The sequence below is a fragment of the Solanum pennellii genome, chromosome 12 (genome assembly GCF_001406875.1).
Source record: "Solanum pennellii chromosome 12, SPENNV200".
NCBI lineage: Eukaryota > Viridiplantae > Streptophyta > Magnoliopsida > Solanales > Solanaceae > Solanum > Solanum pennellii.
In genome coordinates this window covers 60,146,251-60,171,937 of record NC_028648.1, presented here as the reverse complement: position 1 = coordinate 60,171,937, position 25,687 = coordinate 60,146,251, and the positions used below count along the sequence as shown (strand labels likewise).

Genomic DNA, 25,687 nt, shown 5'->3' with positions numbered 1-25,687 from the left:
CTCCATAATGTTTAGCATTTTCATGGTCTCATTGCAATGAAAAAGTATTTTTCTAGTTCAAATATTTGAATTTCAATATGGTCAAGTTCCAATGATTGTGAGTTTTGCATTTCAAAAGAGTGAAAATGACTCATAATTGAATTGTCTAGAGTATTGGAAAATATGATGTATATCATGAAGTGTGCGTGATCAGATATATAATTTGTTATTAATGACTGAGTCGGTTCACCAGTATTCCCAATTGAACTCAAAGATGACAATGAAAAGAGTTTTGGAGTATTTAAGAAATATTTAAAACTATGTTTTGCATTATAGCAATATTCAGCAGTACTTAAAGGATATAGTGATGCAAATTAGATCACCAGACAAATAAAGTAAAATCCACGAGTAGATATGTATTAACTCTTGGTACAAGAGCAGTCTCTTGGAAATATTTCAAAAGAGGCATGTATCGCTAGCTCTATAATAATCTTTAAGCTAGGTGCTCTAGATAATGTCGGTGAATAAGTTTAAAGACTCCGGAATTTCTTGATAGATATTCTTTTTTGTCTTAAACCATTGGCATTAGTATGCACACACTTCCATAGTCAAATGCAATAGGTAAGTCATGGAGCATGATGTATAACGAAAATTATCGTCATATAGGACATAAACATAATACCGTTAGAAAACTACTCTCTAGAGGAATTATCAGAATTGACTATGTAAAGTCAAAGGATAATGTGTCAGATCACTTACCAAAAGGCCTAACTAGAGAGAATGTTTAAAGACCATCTAAGGAAATGAGTTAATGGTTTAGGACAAGTCATCATGACGGTAACTCTATCTAGCAGACTGGAGATCCCAAAATCTAGATTCAAGGAGAAATGAGATCTTTCTCTTTGAATAAGATCTCAAATAAAGTTGTGACTGACAGTTCAGCAGTGTCAACAAACTCAATCTATTCTCATAATGAAAACAATTCTCAGGAACAAGGATTCAACATTAAGGCTTGCTAATGAGTTAATAAAGTTTAATATTTGTAATGATTTTCTAAGTTTGACAGATTTGGCCAAATAATATATCTACACGATAACACGGTTAGAAATCACCTATGTGAATGTGAAGTGTAAGCCGCTTCAAAGAAAATTATTTTAAAAAGTCTATTCTTTATATACTCATGAAACCATGAGGTGTTCATGGCTGAAACAAACACAAATATAAGAACCATAAAAAGTAAAGGGTTAATTGTGTGACACATGGTTGTCTAGGTTTACACCAAATCTCGACGGTTCAAAGATATCACATCTACCAATTGACCGAGTATATCCGACGTATGTTCACCACGGAAAGTCCAAGGGGAAACCTACTTATCCAGATGCAATTAATTCTTCCTTGTAAAGTACACATACTTTTTCGTTTTTTGTCTTGGAGTCATTCCCCATTCATGTGGGGGATTGTTGGGTTTTAAAATGTATGAATGGAAAATAAAGAGATGTACTTTTATGAAGAGTTGTGACTTTTATGAAAGGTTGCGACTTTAATGAAAAGTTGCGACTTTTATGAAAAGTTGTGACTTTTATGAAAGGTGACAACATTCTGAAAGTTTTTGACTTTTCCAAAGGTTTGTGACCTTTCCGGTAAGGCAGAATAAGAACCTTTTCGTACTACCCTTTGTTTTCTTTAAATTGAGGGATTTCCTCTCATTTTAAAAATAGATTTTCTAGACTCTTCTACTACTACTAAATCTGGTATTTTAAGTGTACCTTATTACCGTTGAGTGGCTCGCTGACACCGGCATTTTGGATATTACTACACTGATGATTGAGATTATTCTATATTGGAAGGACATTCTAAATCATACCTCGGATACTAGAGGGGAATAATTTTCTTAAGGGGACACTGTGCATTTAGTGGGATTGATCTTCTTTCTATTTTTCCAGATTCTAGTATGTGTTACAAATTTTAGATTTGTGAATTAATTTTTGTTCTTCTGCTCTTCATTGGTTCATTAAACTTTAGTAACTTCGTATTTCTACACAGTTTGTTGGAATCAACAAGATTCTTTAAACACAGATTGACAACAATTCTTCTTTAAGAAAAATATATCGTATATTTTTTTCTAATATGTTTCGGATTCTATTTTCTCTGCTAGTTTTAATTTTCTAGTTATGAAAATGTTCTTAAACTTTGATGTGTCTTACCATGTACTTCAAAATTTTGTTCCAAGTATCTTAGGAATACAAGATGAACAACAATATTTCCACCTAGTTTATCTTTCTAAGGCTTTTCCTTTTCCTTTTTATTATATTGTGAAGCTCATATATATTTTGTGTGCTATGTGATCCAAGGGTTGTAGAAACTTGAAGTCTTCATCCATATATGTATCATACTGCATTCCTTAGTTATTGGTTTGTTCAAAGTTATAAAAAGATCTAAACTTGATATAGAAAAAATTAGAATATCAAAATATTTGCGTTACATTGCTCCAATTTATAATATTCTGTTTATAGATACTTAATACCCTCTTGCACAAATTTAAGAACAACACATAGAGGAACTAGATTTCCATCCATTGTGCTCTTATTGATCCCTGCCTCATATCCAAAAGTGAATGTTATATGTGAGAATCCTGAAAAATATCAGCAAACTAGTAGACTGATTAGATACTAGCATACTAGCCCATCACATCAAAATCAAGGTGTCAACCAGCCTATTAGGCAATGAGGGCACCTTTGGAATATATGAAACCTTGTAAGGTCTGAGTGGTGGACTCTGTATCTTGAGAACTATCTATACATCAAACTCTTCAACCTTATCACGAGACTTCATTGTCAACTATCCGACTGCTACATTAATTAATCAATCCCTTTTATATGGCTAAGAACAGATGGATATCTTAAAAAATGAGACATAGAACTGGCTCAATGACAAGCTCTTGGGATCTTGTAGTTTAGCACGCGGCATGTTCTAATTTCTCGATGTTCAACTATGACATATTTTGTGAGCCACCTCTTATTAGCAATGATGATAAGAATCAGGTTACCAGAATAAACAAGAAAATAACGCGGAAGCGAAATTATAAAGATTAAAGACAGAAATCGAAAGATAGGTGAAATTCAAGACTAAAATCCTCAATTCCAAAATAAAGAGCTAAGAAATCTAATTGAAATTAGTATTCAAAATTAGCGGATTAAGACTAATTATGATACTAATAGAGTCAATTCGATAACTTAGACCAAAAGTTATCTAGACCCCTATTTCGAAGAAATTAAAAACAACAATTAGTATATATATATATATATATATAAGACTAATCACCTTCTTTAATTTACAAATAGAAACCAACTATATCAAATTAAGAATTAATCTTACCTCTAAAGAATCATTCTTATAAGGTTGTAAGATAAATCCATAGTCACCACACACAAAGGTGTAAAGAAGAGAAATCTCTCAAATAATATTAATCATGTTTGTCTTAAAATAATAAAAATCAACCCCTATCCCAAATTGTATAGGATTTAAATGAGAAAAGGATCAAAATAGTCTCTCTTCTTTGGGTTAAGGCTCAAAGTGATCCTTGAGTTTTCACATATAGCACTAATAGTCCCTCATGTTTGCAATATTGGTGCACTTTTGGTCCTCCTTCAAAATTTTACCTATTTTTTTGCATTGATTTATCCATAACCTATGTATGGGATGTTCAGTCGTCATTTTATATATTTAGTAGAAATAACAACTCTATATCAAAGAATGTGAGAAGAAAACACTTTGTTTTGTTTAGTAGAAATCGTATTGCAGGTAAAGTCGAGGGTTCATCACGATAATTTCACGTGCAATAGTATAATTTTTTCTTTTCCTGCAAAGTCATACGTTAAGATGTTCTTAGTTTAGTTGCAGTAATATTTCTAGTGAACAGAACAAGGTGTTTTTCTTATCACCTTCTCTCAGATAGACATATTATTTCTATTATATATATTAAAAGACGATTGGACATTCCTTATATAAAATCTAGGACAAAATTAATGTTAAAAAATAGGCAATTTTAGGATAGTACCAAAAGTGCACCAATATTACAAACATGAGAGACTATTAGTGCTCCATGTGAAAACTCAAGGATCACTTTGAGTCTTAACCTAAAGATGAGGGATTATTTTGAGCCTTTCCTCGATTTAAATCCTAATTTTATGAAAACTTTTAAACTAGGAAACTTTAAACTAAGAAAGCTGATAAACTTTAACTAGGAAACTTCTTAAACTAAGAAAATTTTAAAATAGGAACTTTTGACTTAAAGTGTTCAGCTATTTAGACTCTTTTATTGGGTTTCGGGTGGCCCAATCTTCTTTCCTTTGGCTTGAACACCTCTTTCGTGAAAATATATTCTTAATTGGAAAAAATACTTAAATACACACCTTTGTTTTCCTTATTTTCAATATCCCCTTCTATTTCTATAAACCTCTAAAATCCCTTATTTTTTTTTATTGTATCTAAGCTACTTATTAATATATGTGAGTCAGTATTTAATGTATCCAAGCTACATATTATGTATTTAGTTTATTTCATAACATATCCGAGCTATATATTGTGTACCCGGTTTATGTTGTAATGTATCCGAGATACTCTTTAATGTATTCGAGCTTCATATTAATGTACTCGATTTGTATTGCTTTTTAAGGGATTAATGTAATTACAAACTAAAGAGGGATATATTGTAATTTCATATTTAAAAACTATGTTATTCCTAAAATATATCCTTCTTAATTTTATATTGAAGCCCGTCAACTTTAATATAAGAGTACTGACATGAATGCTATCAAATGATGTCTTTAATGTACCTTACATACTATGACATATTTTGTGAGTTACCTCTTATGCATTTCAGTCCAAACAATCCAGATGAATCTATATACTTATATAAACTTCAATAACAAGAATTTGTATTTCATTGAAATAAATTTTTCCAAACATTCAAAATATAGAATCTAAATGACAAAACTATTACAAACCTAAGTAGGAAAAGGAAAAATAAATAAATAAATAAATAAGAATTACAAATTTTGATATCATGCCTTGTAAATCATAAATTTGAGAACCCTATGGGTTATATATGTTGAGCTCGAGAAGGACTTAAATGAAATATGCATGTTGAACATGAAAGATGGAAATTTAATAATATGGAGGTGGTGGTAATGGAGAAGGTAATGGCTTCTTGTAGTAGTCATCTTTGGCAAAGTGGGCACCTTATATTCATCTTTAGGTACTGAGGTCACCTTGGGAACATATGATACCTTTTTGTAGCTTTCTTCTGAAACTGATGGCTTCTTGTAGTAGTCATTTTTTGACAAAGAAGGCACCTTGTATTCTTCTTTAGGCACTGAGGGCACCTTTGGAACAAGTGGTACCTTTTTGTAGTTTTCTTCTGTAACTGATGGCTTCTTGTTGTAATCATTCTTTGGCAAAGTAGGTGCCTTGTGTTCTTCTTTAGGCACTGAGGGCACCTTTGGAACATATGGCACCTTTTTATAGTTATCTTCTGGAATTGTTGGTTTCTTATAGTAGTCATTCTTTGGCAAAGATGGTACCTTGTATTCCGGTTTAGGCTCTGTGGATACCTCTGAAACATATGGCGCCTTCTTGTATTTATCTTTTGGAGCTAATGGCTTCTTGAAGTAGTCAAATTTTGGAAAAAATGACTCTTTATATTCTGGTTTAGCCATCGAGGGTACCTCTGGAACATATGACGTCTTCTTGTAGTTATCTTCTGAAACTGATGGCTTCTTAAAGTAGTCAAATTTTGGAAAAAATGACTCCTTATATTTTGGTTTAGCCATCGAGGGTACCTCTGGAACATATGACGTCTTCTTGTAATTGTCTTCGGAAAATAATGGCTTCTTGAAGTAGTCAAATTTTGGCAAAAATGACTCTTTATATTCTTGTTTAGCCTTTGAGGGTACCTCTGAAACATATGACTCTTTCTTGTTGTTATCTTCCGAAAATAATGGCTTCTTGTAGTAGTCATTCTTTGGCAAGAATGATTCATGTTCGGGAACAGACGGTATTTTCTTATTGTTATCTTCTGAAGCTAATGGCTTCTTGTAGTAATCAATTTTTGGCAAAGATGACGACTTATATTCCTTTTCCGACTCTGAGGGTACCTTGAAGTTTTCACTTTTGACTACTGTGGTTGTTACTTTATTGTTTGTTGAATATGATGATTCATAAGAATTATAAGGTGAATATGCCATGGTGCATGTGACAATCAAGAAAAATGTCAAAGCAGAAGCTAATTGAAGCCATTGCTTCGTTCATTTGGATTCCCATGGAGAATTATTAGATTCTAAGGCTAGGTATTTCTTCTTCTTTTTTTGTGTGTATTGGAATGGAGGAATTAGGAGTTAATATAACATAACTAAGATGGTTTATTTGAAGATTTGGATTCTCTCAAAATTAAATAACATATCAAAGATTTGCCATTTTTTGGTCATGCTGTTCCACTAAGGTTTTGAGATAATGGGAAGCCATGATCAATTCATACACATTTGCTTGACTCACCTATTTTTTAAATTTTAATCCAATTTTTTATTGACTTCCAAGAAAGTTGTTCTTGTTTTTTTTTTTTTTTGATTGGTATAACGAAAAACTGATTAAATTAGTTTTTAAAAATTAAATATATATATAGGCCTCACAAATATTTCTCATTAATTATTTGGTGTTCACTAATTATATGTACTTATTGCGCACGACCTACTTATAATTCACATCAGGTCACCATACTTACTTTTTTAAATCAAAGTAATTCACAGTTGCTATTCTTTGGAAGCACATTGAGTAAATCACTTACGTGCAATATCTTAAAAATCATACATGAGATGTAAGCTACTTTGAGCAAGCCCGTTGTAACAAATCTCTTATCCTTGCGAGTTATTTCCCTGAATACTTCTCATTACCAAGCATGACAATATTTTGGGTTTGATTAGTTTTCTTAATACAAACAGGAAAAATTCTTGTTTTTATTTTCATATATTTAGTGTTTTTTGTAATTAACTCAAATTAATTCAAATTTGCGGTCGTGATCTATTTTTAAGATTTAAAAAAAGGGTTCTACGAGATATTACTTCAATATTCCCTAGGATCGAACCCTACCACACAGATAATTGAGTCAATCATTTTTCTTAAAAAAAAAAAAAACTCTCACAAAATTTTAGAAGTTCTGGCTTTAAAAAATTTCATACTTTGAGCATAGAACTTCTGCAATATAGATTAAATCCACCTACACAATAACTAAAGGGAAAATACATAAGTATCCCTCAATTTATGCTTGAAATTTCATAGACACACTTATACTACATTAAGGTCCTATTACCTCCTAGATTTATTTCATAAATAATTTTCTACTCCTTTTCGATCGGGCTTACGTGGAACTAACTTGAAAAAAAAAATGTCAACAAGTGCTATAGTATAAGTGTGTCTCTGAGATTTCGAACATAGATTGAGGGTCTACTTGTGCATTTCCCATAACTAGATGACTAATATTGAAGGGCTATTGAAAATTTTGTGATATTTTATCTTAAGTAGTATAATATTTATTGTCGATTTTTCTTTATCGGATTGAAATGGTTCGCTTTATTTCTTTATCGCCCAAGAGTTATATGTTTATAACGATAGAGATCGTTGTTAGATTAAACGAATTGTATCATTCTTTTGAGTACAATATAATGAAATTCACCCAATATAATCCTTAGTGACCTATTTTTGAAATATTATCTGATTTTTGTTATGTTCCAAGAGTTTTGTTATTAATAGTAAGTGAACAAATTGGCAAGTGATGGAAGAATAGATGTAAACTACGTAAACTCTAAATAAATAAAAACTTGTATTCAATTGAAATAAATTTCTCATACAAAATATAGAAATTAAATGACAAAACAATTACAAACCAAGGAAGGAAAAGGAAAAATAAATAAATAAATACAAATTTTTATATCATGCCTTCTAACTCATAATATGAGAACTCCACGAGTTATATATGTTGAGCTGGAGAAGGACTTTAATTAAACAGCCATGTTGAACATGAATAGAAATTTAATAATATGGAGGTGGTGGTGGTGATGGAGAAGGTGATGGCTTCTTGTAGTAGTCATTCTTTGACAAAGAAGGCGCCTTGTATTCTTCTTTAGGCACGGAGGGCACCTTTGGAACATATGAAACCTTTTTGTAGCTATCTTCAGAAACCGATGGCTTCTTGTAGTAGTCATTTTTTGACAAAGAAGGCACCTTATATTCTTCTTTAGGCACTGAGGGCACCTTTGGAACAAGTGGTACCTTTTTGTAGTTTTCTTCTGAAACTGATGACTTCTTGTAGTAATCATTCTTTGGCAAAGTAGGTGCCTTGTATTCTTCTTTAGGCACAGAGGGCACCTTTGGAACATATGAAACCTTTTTGTAGCTATCTTCAGAAACCGATGGCTTCTTGTAGTAGTCATTTTTTGACAAAGAAGGCACCTTGTATTCTTCTTTAGGCACTGAGGGCACCTTTGGAACAAGTGGTACCTTTTTGTAGTTTTCTTCTGTAACTGATGGCTTCTTGTAGTAATCATTCTTTGGCAAAGTAGGTGCCTTGTGTTCTTCTTTAGGCGCTGAGGGCACCTTTGGAACATATGACACCTTTTTATAGTTATCTTCTGGAATTGTTGGCTTCTTATAGTAGTCATTCTTTGGCAAAGATGGTACATTGTATTCCGGTTTAGGCTCTGTGGATACCTCTGGAACATATGGCGCCTTCTTGTATTTATCTTCTGGAGCTAATGGCTTCTTGAAGTAGTCAAATTTTTGAAAAAATGACTCCTTGTATTCTGGTTTAGCCATAGAGGGTACCTCTGGAACATATGACGTCTTCTTGTAGTTATCTTCTGAAACTAATGGCTTCTTAAAGTAGTCAAATTTTGAAAAAAATGACTCCTTATATTCTGGTTTAGCCATGGAGGGTACCTCTGCAACATATGACGTCTTCTTGTAGTTGTCTTCGAAAAATGATGGCTTCTTGAAGTAGTCAAATTTTGGCAAAAATGACTCTTTATATTCTGGTTTAGCCTTCGAGGGTACCTCTGAAACATATGACTCTTTCTTGTTGTTATCTTCCGAAAATAATGGTTTCTTGTAGTAGTCATTCTTTGGCAAGAATGATTCATGTTCGGGAACAGACGGTATTTTCTTATTGTTATCTTCTGAAGCTAATGGCTTCTTGTAGTAATCAATTTTTGGTAAAGATGACGACTTATATTCCTCTTCGGACTCTGAGGGTACCTTGAAGTTTTCACTTTTGACTACTGTGGTTGGTACTTTATTGTTTGTTGAATCTGATGATTCATAAGAATTATAAGGTGAATATGCCATAGTGCATGTGGCAATCAAGAAAAATGTCAAAACACAACCAAATTGAAGCCATTGCTTCTTCATTTGGATTCCCATTGAGAATTATTGGATTCTAAGGCTAGGTATTTCTTCTTCTTTTTTTGTGTGTATTGGAATGGAGGAATTAGGAGTTAATATAACATAACTAAGATGGTTTATTTGAAGATTTGGATTCTCTCAAAATTAATTAACATATCAAAGATTTGCCGTTTTTGGTTATGCTGTTCCACTAATGTTTTGAGATAATGGGAAGCCATGAGCAATTCATACACATTTGCTTGACTCACCTACTTTAAATTTTAATCCAAATTTTTATTGACTTCCAAGAAAGTTGTTCTTGTTTTTTTTTTTTTGGTTGGTATAGCGAAAAATTGATTAAATTAGTTTTTAAAAGTTGAAGATATGTATAGGCCTAACAAAATTTCCCATTAATTATATGTACTTATTGCGCACGACTTACTTATAATTCACATTATGTCACCACACTTACTTTTCTAAATCAATGTAATTCGCAGTTGCTATTCTTTGGATGCAAATTGAGTAAATCACTTATGTGCAATATCTTACAAATCATACACGAGATGTAAGCTGCTTTGAGCAAGCCCGTTGTAACAAATCTACTAAAAAAGCGTACGTTGGCGCAAGAAATTGATCTCTGACCTCCCTTATCCTTGCGAGTTAATTCCCTGAATACTTCTCATTACCAAGAATGACAATATTTTGGGTATGATTAGTTCTTAATACAAACAGGAAAAATTAGAAGTTATTGTTTTTATTGTCATATATTTAGTGTTTTTGGTTATTAACTCAAATTAATTCAAATTTGCATCGTGATCTATTTTTAAGATTAAAAAAAAAGGGTTCTACGAGATATTACTTCAATATTCCCTAGGATCGAACCCTACCACAAAGATAATTGAGTCAATCATTTTTCTTTAAAAAAAAATAAAAAAATAAAAAATAAACTCTCAAAAAATTTTAGATGTTCTGGCTTTAAAAATTTTCATACTTTGAGCATACAACTTCTGCAATATAGATCAAATGCACCTACACAATGACTAAAGGGAAAATGCATAAGTATCTCTCAATTTATGTTTGAAATTTCATAGACACACTTATACTATATTAAGGTCATATTACCTCTGGATTTATTTTATAAATAATTTTCTACTCCTTTTCGATCGGCCTACGTGGCACTAACTTGAAAAAAATGTCAAAAAGTACTATATTATAAGTGTGTCTCTGATATTTCGAACATATATTGAGGAGGTACTTGTGCATTTTCCCATAACTAAATGATTAATATTGAAGGGTTAATGAAAATTTTGTGATATTTTATCTTAAGTAGTGTAATATTTATCGTCAGTTTTTCTTTATCGGATTGAAATGGTTCGCTTTATTTCTTTATCTCCCAAGAGTTATATGTTTGTAACGATAGAGATCGTTGTTTTCTTTCTTTCCAATTCTAATAGATTAAACGAATTGTATTACTCTTTTGAGTACAATATAAGGAAATTCACCCAATATAATCCTTAGTGACCTATTTTTGAAATATTATCTGATTGTTGTTATGTTCCAAGAGTTTTGTTATTAATAGTAAGTGAACAAATTGGCAATTGATGGAAGAATAGATGAAAACTACGTAAACTCTAAATAAAAAAAACTTGTATTCAATTGAAATAAATTTCTCATACAAAATATAGAAATTAAATGACAAAACAATTACAAACCAAGGTAGGAAAAGGAAAAATAAATAAATAAATACAAATTTTGATATCATGCCTTCTAACTCATAATATGAGAATTCCATGAGTTATATATGTTGAGCTGGAGAAGGACTTTAATTAAACATCCATGTTGAACATGAAAAGAAATTTAATAATATGGAGGTGGTGGTGGTGATGGATAAGGCGATGACTTCTTGTAGTAGTCATTCTTTGACAAAGAAGGCGCCTTGTATTCTTCTTTAGGCACGGAGGGCACCTTTGGAACATATAAAACCTTTTTGTAGTTATCTTCAGAAACCGATGGCTTCTTGTAGTAGTCATTTTTTGACAAAGAAGGCACCTTGTATTCTTCTTTAGGCACTGAGGACACCTTTGGAACAAGTGGTACCTTTTTGTAGTTTTCTTCTGGAACTGATGGCTTATTGTAGTAATCATTCTTTGACAAAGTAGGTGCCTTATATTCTTCTTTAGGCACTGAGGGCACCTTTGGAACATATGACACCTTTTTATAGTTATCTTCTGGAATTGTTGGCTTCTTATAATAGTCATTCTTTGGCAAAGATGGTACCTTGTATTCCGGTTTAGGCTCTGTGGATACCTCTGGAACATACGGCGCCTTCTTGTATTTATCTTCTGGAGCTAATGGCTTCTTGAAGTAGTCAAATTTTGGAAAAAATGACTCCTTATATTCTGGTTTAGCCATCGAGGGTACCTCTGGAACATATGAAGTCTTCTTGTAGTTGTCTTCGGAAAATGATGGCTTCTTAAAGTAGTCAAATTTTGGCAAAAATGACTCTTTATATTCTGGTTTAGCCTTCGAGGGTACCTCTGGAACATATGACTCCTTCTTGTAGTTATCTTCCGAAAATAATGGCTTCTTGTAGTAGTCATTCTTTGGCAAGAATGATTCATGTTCGGGAACAAATGATACTTTCTTATTGTTATCCTCTGAAATTGATGGCTTCTTGTAGTAATTATTTTTTGGCAAAAATGACGACTTATATTCCTTTTCCGACTCTGAGGGTACCTTGAAGTCTTCACTTTTGACTACTGTGGTTGGTACTTTACTATATGTTGAGTCTGATGATTCATAAGAATTGTAAGGTGAATATGCCATAGTGCATGTGGCAATCAAGAAAAATGTCAAAACACAAGCAAATTGAAGCCATTGCTTCTTCATTTGGCTTCCCATTGACAAGAATTGGGTTCTAAGGCAGTAAGGCTAGATATATCTTTGTTTTTCTTTTTCTTGTGTGTTTTAGATTGGAGGAATTAGGAGTTTATATAACATAATTAAGATGGTCATTTGATGATTTAAAAATTAAATAATCCAAACATATCAAAGATTTTGCCATTTTTTAGTTAATGCTGTTCCACTAAGGTTTTGAGATAATGGAAAGTCATAAACAATTCATACACATTTGCTTGACTCACCTATTTCTAAACTTTTAGTCGAATATTTGTTGACTTGCAAGAATGTTGTTTGTTCATTTCTTTTGGTTGAGAAAATTTGATAAAATTAATTTTTAAAAGTTGAGATATGTGTAGGCTTAACAAATACTGTCCATTATTTGGTGTCGATTAATTATTTGTACTTGTTGAGCACAACTTATAATCCACATCATGGTACTGTACTTAAATCTTTTTTTTAAAAAAAAATAAATGGGTAAGCTATTCTTCGGGTGTCTGCCGAATAAATTGCTCATGTGCATTTACTTGCAAATCATATGTAAGTTGCTTTGAACAATTCCGTTGTGACAAATCAACTGAAAAAATGTTGATAGAAGAAATCGATCTCTGACTTCTGTTACCCTTGCGAGTAACATACATACTTTTCATCACCAAGAATGACAATATTTTGGGTTTGATTAGTTAATGATACCAATGGGAATAATTAGAAGCTATTTTTTTTAATGTCATATTTTTGTTTATTAATTATAATAATTCAAATTTGCGTCCTGTATGATCTAGTCTTGAGAAAAAAGTGTTGTATGAGATATTACTTTATTCCCGAATATCGAACCGTACCAAAAAAAAAAATTGAGTAGATAAAATTATTTTGAAAATTTTCTGAAAATATTTTAGAAATTTCGATATTAAAAAAATCATACTTAGAGCTCAAAACTTCTGCAATATAGATCAAATACACCTAAACAATCACTAAATGATTAATATTGAAGGGCTTATGAAATAACCGTGATATTTTATCTCTGTGTAACATTTATTTTCGAGTTTCTTTTTATTTGATTAAAATGATTCACTACTTGATTCGCTTTATTTCTTTTATCTCTCAGGAATCATATGTTTATAACAATAGCAATCAATTTATTTTTCTTCTTTTAAATTCAAACAGATTAGACAAATTGTATCGATTATTTTGCGTAATATATCAATAGTGTAATTCTTAGTTACCTATTTTTGAAGTATGTTAGAGTTTTTTTAGGACCAAAAGTGCACCAATATTGCAAACATGAGAGACTATTAGTGCTCCATGTGAAAACTTAAGGATCACTTTGAGCCTTAACCTAAAGATGAGAGATTATTTTGAGCCTTTCCTCGATTTAAATCCTACTTTTATGAAAACTTTTAAACTAGGAAACTTTAAACTAAGAAAGGTGAAAAACTTTAACTAGGAAACTTTTTAAACTAACAAACTTTTTAAACTAGGAAACTTTTAAAAGAGGAACTTTTCACTTAAAGCGTTCAGCTTTTTAGACTCTTTTATTGGGTTTCGAGTGGCCCAATCTTCTTTCCTTTGTTCTTGAACACCTCTTTCGTGAAAAATATATTCTTAATTGTAAAAAATATTTAAATACACATCTTTGTTTTTTAATTTTCAATATCCCCTTCTATTTCTATAAACCTCTAAAATCCCTTATTTCTTTATTGTATCTAAGCTACTTATTAATATAATGTATCCGAGCTACATATTATGTACCCGGTTTTTATTGTAATGTATCCGAGATACTCTTTAATGTATTCGAGCTGCATATTAATATACTCGATTTTTAATGTAATTACAAAGTAAAGAGGGATAGATTGTAATTTCATATTTAAAAACTATGTGATTCTTAAAATTTCTCCTAATTAATTGTATATTGAAGCCCGTCAACTTTAGTATAAGTATGCTGACATGAATGCTATCAAATAATGTCTTAATGTACCTTACATACTATGACATATTTTGTGAGTTACCTCTTATGCATTTCAGTCCGAATAATCCAGATGAATCTATATACTTATATAAACTTCAATAACAAGAATTTGTATTTAATTGAAATAAATTTCTCCAAACATTCAAAATATGGAATCTAAATGACAAAACTATTACAAACCTAAGTAGGAAAGGAAAAATAAATAAATAAATAAATAAGAATTAAAATTTTGATATCATGCCTTGTACATCATAAATTTGAGAACCCTATGGGTTATATATGTTGAGCTCGAGAAGGACTTAAATGAGATATGCATGTTGAACATGAAAGATGGAAATTTAATAATATGGAGGTGGTGGTGGTGATGGAGAAGGCGCTGACTTCCTGTAGTATTCATTCTTTGACAAAGAAGGCGCCTTGTATTCTTCTTTAGACACGGAGGGCACCTTTGAAACATATGAAACCTTTTTGTAGTTATCTTCAGAAACCGATGGCTTCTTGTAGTAGTCATTTTTTGACAAAGAAGGCACCTTGTATTCTTCTTTAGACACTGAGGGCACCTTTGGAACAAGTGGTACCTTTTTGTAGTTTTCTTCTGGAACTGATGGCTTCTTGTATTAATCATTCTTTGGCAAAGTAGGTGCCTTGTATTCTTCTTTAGGCACTGAGGGCACCTTTGGAACATATGACACCTTTTTATAGTTATCTTCTGGAATTGTTGGCTTCTTATAGTAGTCATTCTTTGACAAAGATGGTACCTTATATTCCGGTTTAGGCTCTGTGGATACCTCTGGAACATATGGCGCCTTCTTGTATTTATCTTCTGGAGCTAATGGCTTCTTGAAGTAGTCAAATTTTGGAAAAAATGACTCCTTATATTCTGGTTTAGCCATCGAGGGTACCTCTGGAACATATGACGTCTTCTTGTAGTTATCTTCTGAAACTGATGGCTTCTTAAAGTAGTCAAATTTTGGAAAAAATGACTCCTTATATTCTGGTTTAGCCATCGAGGGTACCTTTGGAACATATGACGTCTTCTTGTAGTTGTCTTCGGAAAATGATGGCTTCTTGAAGTAGTCAAATTTTGGAAAAAATGACTCCTTATATTCTGGTTTAGCCTTCGAGGGTACCTCTGGAACATATGACTCCTTGTAGTTATCTTCCGAAAATAATGGCTTCTTGTAGTAGTCATTCTTTGGCAAGAATGATTCATGTTCGGGAACGAATGATACTTTCTTATTGTTATCCTCTGAAATTGATGGCTTCTTCTAGTAATTATTTTTTGGCAAAAATGACGACTTATATTCCTTTTCCGACTCTGAGGGTACCTTGAAGTCTTCACTTTTGACTACTGTGGTTGGTACTTTACTATATGTTGAGTCTGATGATTCATAAGAATTGTAAGGTGAATATGCCATAGTGCATGCGGCAATCAAGAAAAATGTCAAAACACAAGCAAATTGAAGCCATTGCTTCTTCATTTGGCTTCCCATTGAGAAGAATTGGGTTCTAAGGCAGTAAGGCTAGATATATCTTTGTTTTTCTTTTTCTTGTGTGTTTTAGAACGGAGGAATTAGGAGTTTATATAACATAATTAAGATGGGGTCATTTGATGATTTAAAAATTAAATAATCCAAACATATCAAAGACTTAGCCGTTTTTTGGTTAATGCTGTTCCACTAAGGTTTTGAGATAATGGGAAGTCATAAACAATTCATACACATTTGCTTGACTCACCTATTTCTAAACTTTTAGTCGAATATTTGTTGACTTGCAAGAATGTTGTTTGTTCATTTCTTTTGGTTGTGAAAATTTGATAAAATTAATTTTTAAAAGTTGAGATATGTGTAGGCTTAACAAATACTGTCCATTATTTGGTGTCGATTAATTATTTGTACTTGTTGAGCACAACTTATAATCCACATCATGGTACTGTACTTAAATCTTTTTTTTTTAAAAAAATAAATGGGTAAGCTATTCTTCGGGTGCCTGCCGAATAAATTGCTCATGTGCATTTACTTGCAAATCATATGTAAGCTGCTTTGAACAATTCCGTTGTGACAAATCAACTGAAAAAACGTTGATAGAAGAAATCGATCTCTGACTTCTGTTACCCTTGCGAGTAACATACATACTTTTCATCACCAAGAATGACAATATTTTGGATTTGATTAGTTAATGATACCAACGGGAATAATTAGAAGCTATTGTTTTTAATGTCATATTTTCATATTTTTGGTTATTAATTATAATAATTCAAATTTGCGTCCAGTATGACCTAGTCTTGAGAAAAAAGTGTTGTATGAGATATTACTTCATTCCCGAATATCAAACCCTACCAAAAAAAAATAATTGAGTAGATCAAATTATTTTGAAAATTTTCTGAAAATATTTTAGAAGTTTCGATATTAAAAAATTCATACTTAGAGCTTAAAACTTCTGCAATATAGATCAAATACACCTAAACAATCACTAAATGATTAATATTGAAGGGCTTATCAAAAAACCGTGATATTTTATTTTTGGGTAACATTTATCTTCGAGTTTCTTTTTATTTGATTAAAATGATTCACTACTTGATTCGCTTTATTTCTTTTATCTCTTAGGAATCATATGTTTATGACAATAGCAATCATTTTATTTTTCTTCTTTTAAATTCAAATAGATTAGACAAATTTTATCGATTATTTTGCGTAATGTATCAATAGTGTAATTCTTAGTTACCTATTTTTGAAGTATGTTAGAGTTTTGTTATAAGTAAATAGTAAGTGAACAAATTGTCAATTGCTGGAAGAAAAGCTGAAATTAAATAGAAAGAACTAGTATTGAGTTGAAATAAATAATCCTCTGGAAATATTGGAAATACGATATAATTTAATTTAACGATAAAATAATTACAACCCGAACTATGAAAATATTTCCCTTTCATAAATTATATACAATCATTTCTTGAACACAAGTGCTTGAAATTACATGTTATTATTCCATAAAGATTAATTATTTTCTTATTTCAATTCATGTGACACTCCTTTCTTTTTATAAGTCCATTCCATTAAAAATATGACCTTCAATAATTGAAAATAATTTAACTTTAAGTTGTTCATTTACTCTTAATAAAATGATTATAGTCTCACAAAGAGTCAAAGGGTGGTTTAGATTTAAAAAATTTTAATCTCATTTACTTACTTGAGTTGGGTGAGCTTTTGTTTTTTGTATTGCCGATTCATTAATGTTTTATATACTTATTATCAGTGTTTTTAAAAATATTTTTGGGGTCAGTTTCGGGGGGAGGGTTACTAAAAATGCTTTGGAACGCCTATTGAATACGTAGATTCATAGGGCGTAAATCTTAGAATTTTTTTTTTATTATTTTTAAATCTTGTTTTGCTTTATATCATTTTATTATTGGTATAATGATATTTCTAAAAATAATTAATTATGATAGTTTTTTTCTTCATTATTGATTATTAATACTTATCTTAAATAAAGATTATAATATTTTTCTATATATTATAGGCCATTTATTAAAATTTATTTGTAAAATTATTGAAAGTTTTACTTTTACTTATTTTCTTAGTAATTGTAAAATTAAATATCTATGAAACTATGCACTGTAGATCTATGGGACTTACACCCCATGTCTCGAACTTTCCTCTCAGCCCGTATTGCATAAAATGACTCGCCTCACGGTCCCACCTTTAAAAAATTGCTTATTATTGTATGGAAATTGAAACGTGATTAATGCAGCTTAATTCAGTGTGATTAGTCTCTATTCCTTGACTATTATTGTTTTAAATTCTTACAATGCATGTAATTCCTCCTATTCAAAATAAATAAATTATTTTGGGTATCACGCACACCTTTTAAGAGAATAATTTTTTAATATTATTTATTTTTTTGCTTTTTCACAAACTATTCTTAAATTTTAAAGATTTAGATTGTTGAAAACCTAGTTATAAAAAAAGGGATAACTTTAAGAAAACCTACACCCAGAATGTTTTTTAGGTGGAATGGTACTGCAGTTTACATTCCAAATATGAATTAATAAAATTGAAATGTGAAAATAATTGGTAATTCGTACAACTGGATATGAGACTTGATAAGACTTTAACTTTAGATCAATCTGATTTTAAATCATGATTTTGTAACGAATCAAAAATATCAGTATACGAAAATTAATAGTTGTGTGTATCACTTATTTGAAATTTCAACGTCAACACTCGTGCAAGGACTTGAGAAAACAATAATATTCTCATTCTTCATTTGTAGTTGCCTTTCTTGACTTAACTTTAATTTCTCTGGTCTTTGTTTTTATCTGAGTTCTAGTGTGATTATACTATTGTCATATGTTGTAGTTTCCTTGAGATTTCATGGCAAACTTTAGTGTTGGAAGGATGATTATTGGATAACGCGAACATTCTGCCAATGGAGAGCCTCAAGTGATAGAATCACCGGGATACCTCTAGTCAGAATTATGGTTAAACATGACGCTTAATGAGTTTGGTTAGAAAAAGTTGTATCCTCAGCTATTATCGCTAGGTGTCGGGAGGGGGATTGGTGGTCACACCAACACTGCCTATTGCAAACCTCAGGATGGCCTGGGCCGGGATAGCCCAAATCAAATTATAATACAACACGACGCTTAATTAATGGATATGAATTTAATTAAAATAATACTGCTCTTGTTCTAATTTATTTGTCTTACTAGTCTTTTCAAAAAGAATGATTCTTTATTTTATTTTTTTAACTTCGTGTTAATTTAAACTATAGTCAAATAAATTAAAATAGAGAGAGTAAAACTTTCTACAATTACCTATAGCTTTTGACATGATTGATAATCAATTGGTCCTAATAGTCAAACAAATAGAAATTTTAAGAATAGAGTTAATTTAGCCTCTTGTTCTCTACTTCTATAAAGAGAGAGGAAATGGGAAAGAGAAATCTCCAACCACTTCTTTGAGATATTTCCTTCTCCTCCTCCTCTTCTTCTTCTTCATTTATACCGAAAAATGGGAGGTGGTGGTAATATGTCTGTTCCAACAACTAAAACTGAACAAAAGAAAAATCCTCTCCAGAGAGCGCCAATTTCAAAGCCCCCTTTTACACTTAGTGACATCAAGAAAGCCATCCCTCCTCATTGCTTTGAGCGATCTCTCATTCGCTCATCCTACTATCTTGTACATGACCTAGTATTGATCTACATCTTCTATTACATCGCGTCCACTTACTTCCATGCCCTTCCATCTCCATATTCTTACCTAGCATGGTTCGCTTATTGGATCGTTCAAGGTTGTGTTTCCACAGGTATATGGGTCAATGCCCATGAATGTGGTCACCAAGCGTTCAGTCATTACCCGTTGATAAATGACACTATTGGTTTTATCCTCCACTCAGCACTTTTAACACCATACTTTTCATGGAAGTATAGTCATCGTCGTCACCACTCCAATACTGCTTCCCTTGAGAACGATGAAAACTATGTTCCCAAAACCAAGTCAGAACTAAAATGGTTCACCAAAGCATACGCGAATAATCCATTAGGACGATTATTCATACTCGTATTTACCCTCACCGTTGGCTTACCTTTATACTATGCCATAAATGTGGCTGGAAGACCTTATGATCGCTTTGCAAGTCATTATAATCCATATAGCCCTATATATAACGATCGTGAAAGGCTACAAATTTACTTTTCTGATGTAGGTGTGATTGCAACTAGTTATGTATTGTATCGCGTTGCATGCACACAAGGGCTAACTTGGCTTGTATGCATCTATGGGGTACCCCTCCTAGTTGTAAACGGATTCATAGTGTTGATCACGTTTTTGCACCACACACACTCTTCATTACCACATTACGATTCACAAGAATGGAATTGGCTACGAGGAGCTCTAGCTACGGTAGATAGAGACTATGGTGTGTTAAATTACTTCTTCCATAACATTGCGGATACTCATGTTATGCATCATCTATTCTCATCAATTCCACATTACCATGCAATAGAGGCAACAAAAGCTATCAAGCCAGTATTAGGAGAATACTACCAATATGATGGTACCCCAATTTATAAGGCAATGTGGAGGGACTTCAAGGAGTGCATCTATGTTGAGAAAGATAATGAATCTCAAGAAAAAGGTGTTTATTGGTACAAAAACAATATTTGAAAGTTTAATAGTTACATGGAATAGTTAAACATTTTGGATTGTGTATTTTCATCACTTCGTATCTAGGTACTAGTTCTGAACCAATCCTACCATGTTTCACTATCAGAAATAAAGATTTTTTTCGACAACCAGAGTGAAAAATTTGTGTTATAAAATATAATTTACCACTCATTTTCCATCGGATCAACTCATTGAGAAAATGCATGGTAAAAAATTAATTCCCCTAAAATAGTGGATAACTTCCTAAAATTTTTTATACGAATATAATATTATATTTTTTTCTCACGTATTCAATCAAAAAATATCATTGGGAATCCACTAAACATTTTTAGTGGAAATAGTAATTTTTTTGTAGTGTGTATATTAGGTTCTCATCACATGCTACACTAATGAACAGTATTACTATCGACATTGGTTATGGTGCAGTGGTGAAACTATTTCACCCTTAACGATAGTTCTCGTGTTCGAACCCTGGGTATGAAGAAGATCTTGTGGGGAGCGTCATCCTCAAATGGACCCTACAGAGCGCGATTCAAATTTAGTAAAAGTTCCAATATAAATTTCGGAGACGATGGAAAACCAAAAAAAAAAAACAATAGTATTATTATAGAAGTAAATGTAAGCATGAGGGAAATATACAATTCGATTTTAGGACCATTATTTAAATTTTAAGCTATAGCCAAAGTTAATAACTTTTGTAAGTTTTATCATTTTACAAGCAATTTCCAACATACGCGATCCAAAATACAAAAAATTGTGTATAATGCTTACATAATTTCTCTAAATTAAAGTTTAGTATAATGCTTGTGAAACCAAACTTCAGACATATTTACACATCAGAAAATTTAATTTGCCTATGGCCAAACTTCTTGCCAAAGGCAAACTTCCAACATATACTACTGAAAGTTGGCTTGTCAAAATCACATTTAAGATATTCATACCTAACTTTAAATATTTGATATGTTATCAAACACATTATATTGTATAGGAAAATATTACTTACTGACATAGTATATGATGGGTAACGTATTCAACACAGATAAAAGAACAACAAATTAGAAAATAGAAAACTTATGAGTCCGGAGCCTAAAGGTACAAAATATTAACAAAAAATTCCAAAACGTATATAAAATTTTATATTAATCAAAACGGTAAAATCGCTGCATCAACAGCGACTTACCCCACCAGAAAAAGCAAAATCGCTGCCTCTGCAGCGATTTTGCAAAATATGATTTTTTTTAAATCGCTGCCAAGGCAGCGATTTAAAAAAAAAAGATTTTAAAAACATATGGAAATCGCTGCTGAGAGCAGCGATTTCAAAAACAATTTTTTTTAAATGTTAAATCGCTGCTTTGGCAGCGATTTTATGATTATTTTTTTTAAATCGCTACCTAGGCAGCGATTTTGTAAAAAAAAAAAATTCTAAATATGTTAATCGCTCAGCGATTTTATATATAAAAAATGTCAAATCGCTGCCTTGGCAGCGATTTTATTAAAAATTTTATTTTTTTAAATCGCTGCCTCAGCAGCGATTTCCATATCTTTTTTGTAAAAAATAAATAAATATATTTACCTTTTTTTAAAAAAAAAATAAATTTAAAAAAAAATAACATTTTGCAAAATCGCTGCAGAGGCAGCGATTTTGCTTTTTCTGGTGAGGTAAGTCGTTGTTGATGCAACGATTTTACCGTTTTTGTTAATATAAAATTTTATATACCGTTTTGGAATTTTTGTTAATATTTTGTACCCTTTAGACTCCGAACTCGAAAACTTATATGTATATAAACAAATATTCGTGACCACAAAATTCACCCTGTTGTTATGTGGAATTCAAGATAATACGAGAAAATATAAACGCGAAAAACAAGACAACAGATTTACGTGGTTCACCAATAAATTGGCTACGTCCACGGGGAAGAGGGGGAGCAGTTTTATTATGGAGAGGCAAGAACAGAATTACAAAATAGGGTTTGCCATAGCGTCTATATATAGTGCTAAGCTACGCCCTAACAGGCTTGGGCCCAAAATACAGAATTGACAGATAATTAAGGGCCCAATACAACAACATTGTATACCGTCGGGCCGGGGGCGACTTCGCCCCCCCGGACCCCCAAACTACAGTAACTTCAATGAACTCAACAATTAACAATAAAATCACACAAAGACTCAGACTTAAAACTCCTTTATATATACAATATCACTTATTCATATTCCCCTCTCTCTCTATATATATATATAACAAAGGATAGTAATATGAATAAGTGATATTGTGCTCTATAAGAGAAGTCATCATCAATTAGAAAAGTTACAACCTATAAAAAAATCACTATTTATCAAAAAAGTCACCACTCACCCATTTGAACGTGAAAAGAGACGACTATTCGTGTTGCATCCCTTCTCTTGATGTCTTTTTAGAGAGAAAAAAAGCCTTAAGTCATTCACGGTCACTTAATGTTGTTCGTATAATTTATTTAAATATCTCAATTAAGATTTGTATCTATTGAACATCTTTATCATATTAAATTGATACCTATTAGACATTTTTTTTTGACAATCAACCAAAATTTTGAAGTGTGTGAGATTTACTCGCCATGACATGGCATCATAACAAATTAAACTTTGACATGTCATTTAGTTTCAAAAAATTATTTAAAAAAATCTTATAAAAAATATTTAAAAGTAAAAATCAACCCTATATATCCATAACCCCTTTCCGGCAGAACAAGTCCACCGGAACATCACAGCCCGATAACGAGCAGCAAGTATCTTCCCCATATTTCTCTCATCAACACCATAACTGCTACCTACACTACAACAAAAATAATCATTAGCGGCATTTAATTCTTAATTGCCGCTAAATATGTATTTTTAGCGGCAATTGTCACTCTTTGTATATGTTCCTAAAGCCTTTAGCGATATTGGTTCTAATGACACTTTACTAATGTCGATAAAGACTTTAGCACTCTTTATTAGTGTTAATATTTAATGTCGCTAAAAGCTATTTTTTGTTGTAGTGCTATCCTCTTCCTTATATTCCCATTTGGCAATTTTATATCAATACAATAGCCACTATTTCTCCAATCTCACTTCTTCTTCGTACATCATTTGAGATTTGTTGATATATTTTGTATTGTGGATTCTTTAGGATTTGACTTCTTAAACAATTTCATAGAAAACAAATATAGATTTGTATTAGTTTTCTTGGAAAAAATGGATGCTCGCCGGATTTTTTTTTCGACGCAATCTTCTTCTTATTATTAGTACTATTATTATTCCTTCTGCTTTAACTCTCTTGAATTTTTCTGCAATTTATAAGCGATTTTAGTTTTTATGTATCAATTAACTCTCTTTTGAATTTTTTCGATTTTGACAGTCATTTATTTAATAGACACTTTTCTGATTAAAATAAAGACGACGATTTTGATAATAATGAATGATAGTAGAAAGGAAAAATAAAGGTGAATACAGAAAGAGGTGTGCCAGAGACGTTGGCTAAATGATTTAGCCGGTGCGTAAAATGCAAAAGGCTAAGGTGGTTGGAAATGGAAAAGAAGATACTGTTGGGAGCACATGTATTTTTTCATGCTTAGACTTTTGCTCCACTTTTTAAATATTGACATGTAAATTATTGATTGCTTTGTAAGTAAATTGTATTGGTTTCACGCGCTTTTCAGGCGTGTACTATACCTGTAATGCCACATCATCAAAAAGTATGTAATAAATATATGTTTTGAACAAAAGAGGTGTTCAACATATATATTTCTTAATTGAAGTGTACAAGTGAAATATGATGACAATTTTAAGTGGTTGTGGTTGATTTAAGCGGGAAAAAAACATCATTTTTAGTTCACACATTATTAAACACGTGATCCAAGAAATATCTTGGAAATATCATGAAAATAAAATATTTTATTAAGAAAAAATAAAAAATATTAAACATATATGAATGTTGTTGTTAATAATTATGCGTATTAACTAATTCTGAAATGTCCAATTAAAAAAAGATATGTTGTCTAATATTGATTAGATTTTCTCTTCTTTTTTTTTGTCACTTGCTTCCAAGAAGAGAGTAAGCATATTCTAAACCACAAAAAAAAAAAAATAGAAAAAAATTATTTAGAAAATAATAAGTTCCTGAAATTTTCTATAATAGTTTAAAATTATATATGTGCGACAAATTCACTAGAGTGGTATATAATACATTAAAGTCAAAAGAGGCAACTATGAATAATGTTTAGTCCAATTTGCTTAGAAATTTGAAATGATAGTTACNCACCCCCCCCCCCACACACACACATATATATATATCACCTTTAGCACATTAAAAGAAAGAATGTATTTTTTTCATATTTTTTCCTTAACATTTCAACTCAACGCATTTTCCAAAATCTAAGACTACGTATCAAATCAATATGATTAATATGATAAATTTGTTTAGGTCAATTATTATGTATTAAGAATTGTGTAACAAACTCGACAAGTAAAGTCAAAAAAATTATTTTTTACTAAAAGATAGCATGAATGAAAGACGATTTTTTAATTAAACATAAATTACATGCAGGCTACTCATAAGTCTATCTCCAAGCTTTGGTATTGGGTAGGCAAACAAAAGTCTTGTGAAATCCTAATAAAATAAATTCTTAAGACTTTACAAATTCAAATAACCTCACTAAATCCAATTTTAAACGATCACAACTCCTAATAACATATGAAAAGATAGGCATAATACATAAAAATAACCTTTAACTTGGTCTCGGTTCACATTTATATCCTTTAACTTTGGGTGTGTATAAGTAAACAGTTAAGCTTGTATAAAGCTATGCAAAAAGGATATACGTCTTTTTATGGCATCCTACATGATAATTTTCATCTTATGTGGTATCAGGCGTCCTATATGTAATATGCCATGTAGGACTGATGCGTCTACTTATTTGACTTTGCAAAATTTAAAATGTCTATTTGTACATGCATATCCAAAATTGTAGGCCATAGATGTAAAAAAAAGTCAAGTTAAAGAGTAAATTATGTATTATCACTAAAAAGATATATGGTGAATTGTGTATTCAATAAAAGATGTTCGAATCTAATTTTCAACGGTTTAAATTGTCTGGCATTAAATTTGGATACCATGGAAATTTCAAAAGAAAACAACAACACACAAAAGTCTAATTACAATTCTATTTAAGTTACTCTAAGCAATCATAGTGTATCTCTTGTATAAAGCCAAAATCAGATAAACAATGAGCTTAGT

The 25,687-nt window shown here is 31.3% G+C and overlaps 3 protein-coding genes and 3 pseudogenes across 3 annotated transcripts; 1 reads left to right on the top strand and 5 right to left on the bottom strand.

The window, feature by feature from the left end:
* Positions 1 to 2,946, bottom strand: part of LOC107006780 — a 49,920-nt pseudogene extending 46,974 nt beyond the window's left edge.
* Positions 2,947 to 5,082: 2,136 nt separating this feature from the next.
* On the bottom strand, positions 5,083 to 6,300 carry LOC107006894 (annotated as a pseudogene).
* Positions 6,301 to 7,871: 1,571 nt separating this feature from the next.
* Positions 7,872 to 9,474, bottom strand: LOC107006745 (protein PELPK1-like). Its single transcript, XM_015205260.2, has one exon. It carries the CDS (start codon positions 9,445 to 9,447, stop codon positions 8,062 to 8,064), a length of 1,386 nt encoding a protein of 461 aa, XP_015060746.1. The 5' UTR covers positions 9,448 to 9,474; the 3' UTR covers positions 7,872 to 8,061.
* A 1,666-nt stretch (positions 9,475 to 11,140) lies between these two features.
* Positions 11,141 to 12,354, bottom strand: LOC107006741 (adhesive plaque matrix protein-like). The gene has a single exon (XM_015205255.2). It carries the CDS (start codon positions 12,307 to 12,309, stop codon positions 11,266 to 11,268), a length of 1,044 nt encoding a protein of 347 aa, XP_015060741.1. The 5' UTR covers positions 12,310 to 12,354; the 3' UTR covers positions 11,141 to 11,265.
* A 2,165-nt stretch (positions 12,355 to 14,519) lies between these two features.
* LOC107006865 lies at positions 14,520 to 15,810 on the bottom strand (annotated as a pseudogene).
* A 3,394-nt stretch (positions 15,811 to 19,204) lies between these two features.
* On the top strand, positions 19,205 to 20,567 carry LOC107005782 (delta(12)-fatty-acid desaturase FAD2-like). The gene has a single exon (XM_015204439.2). The coding sequence runs from the start codon at positions 19,282 to 19,284 to the stop codon at positions 20,434 to 20,436; it is 1,155 nt and encodes a 384-aa protein (XP_015059925.1). The 5' UTR covers positions 19,205 to 19,281; the 3' UTR covers positions 20,437 to 20,567.
* Positions 20,568 to 25,687: the final 5,120 nt, after the last annotated feature.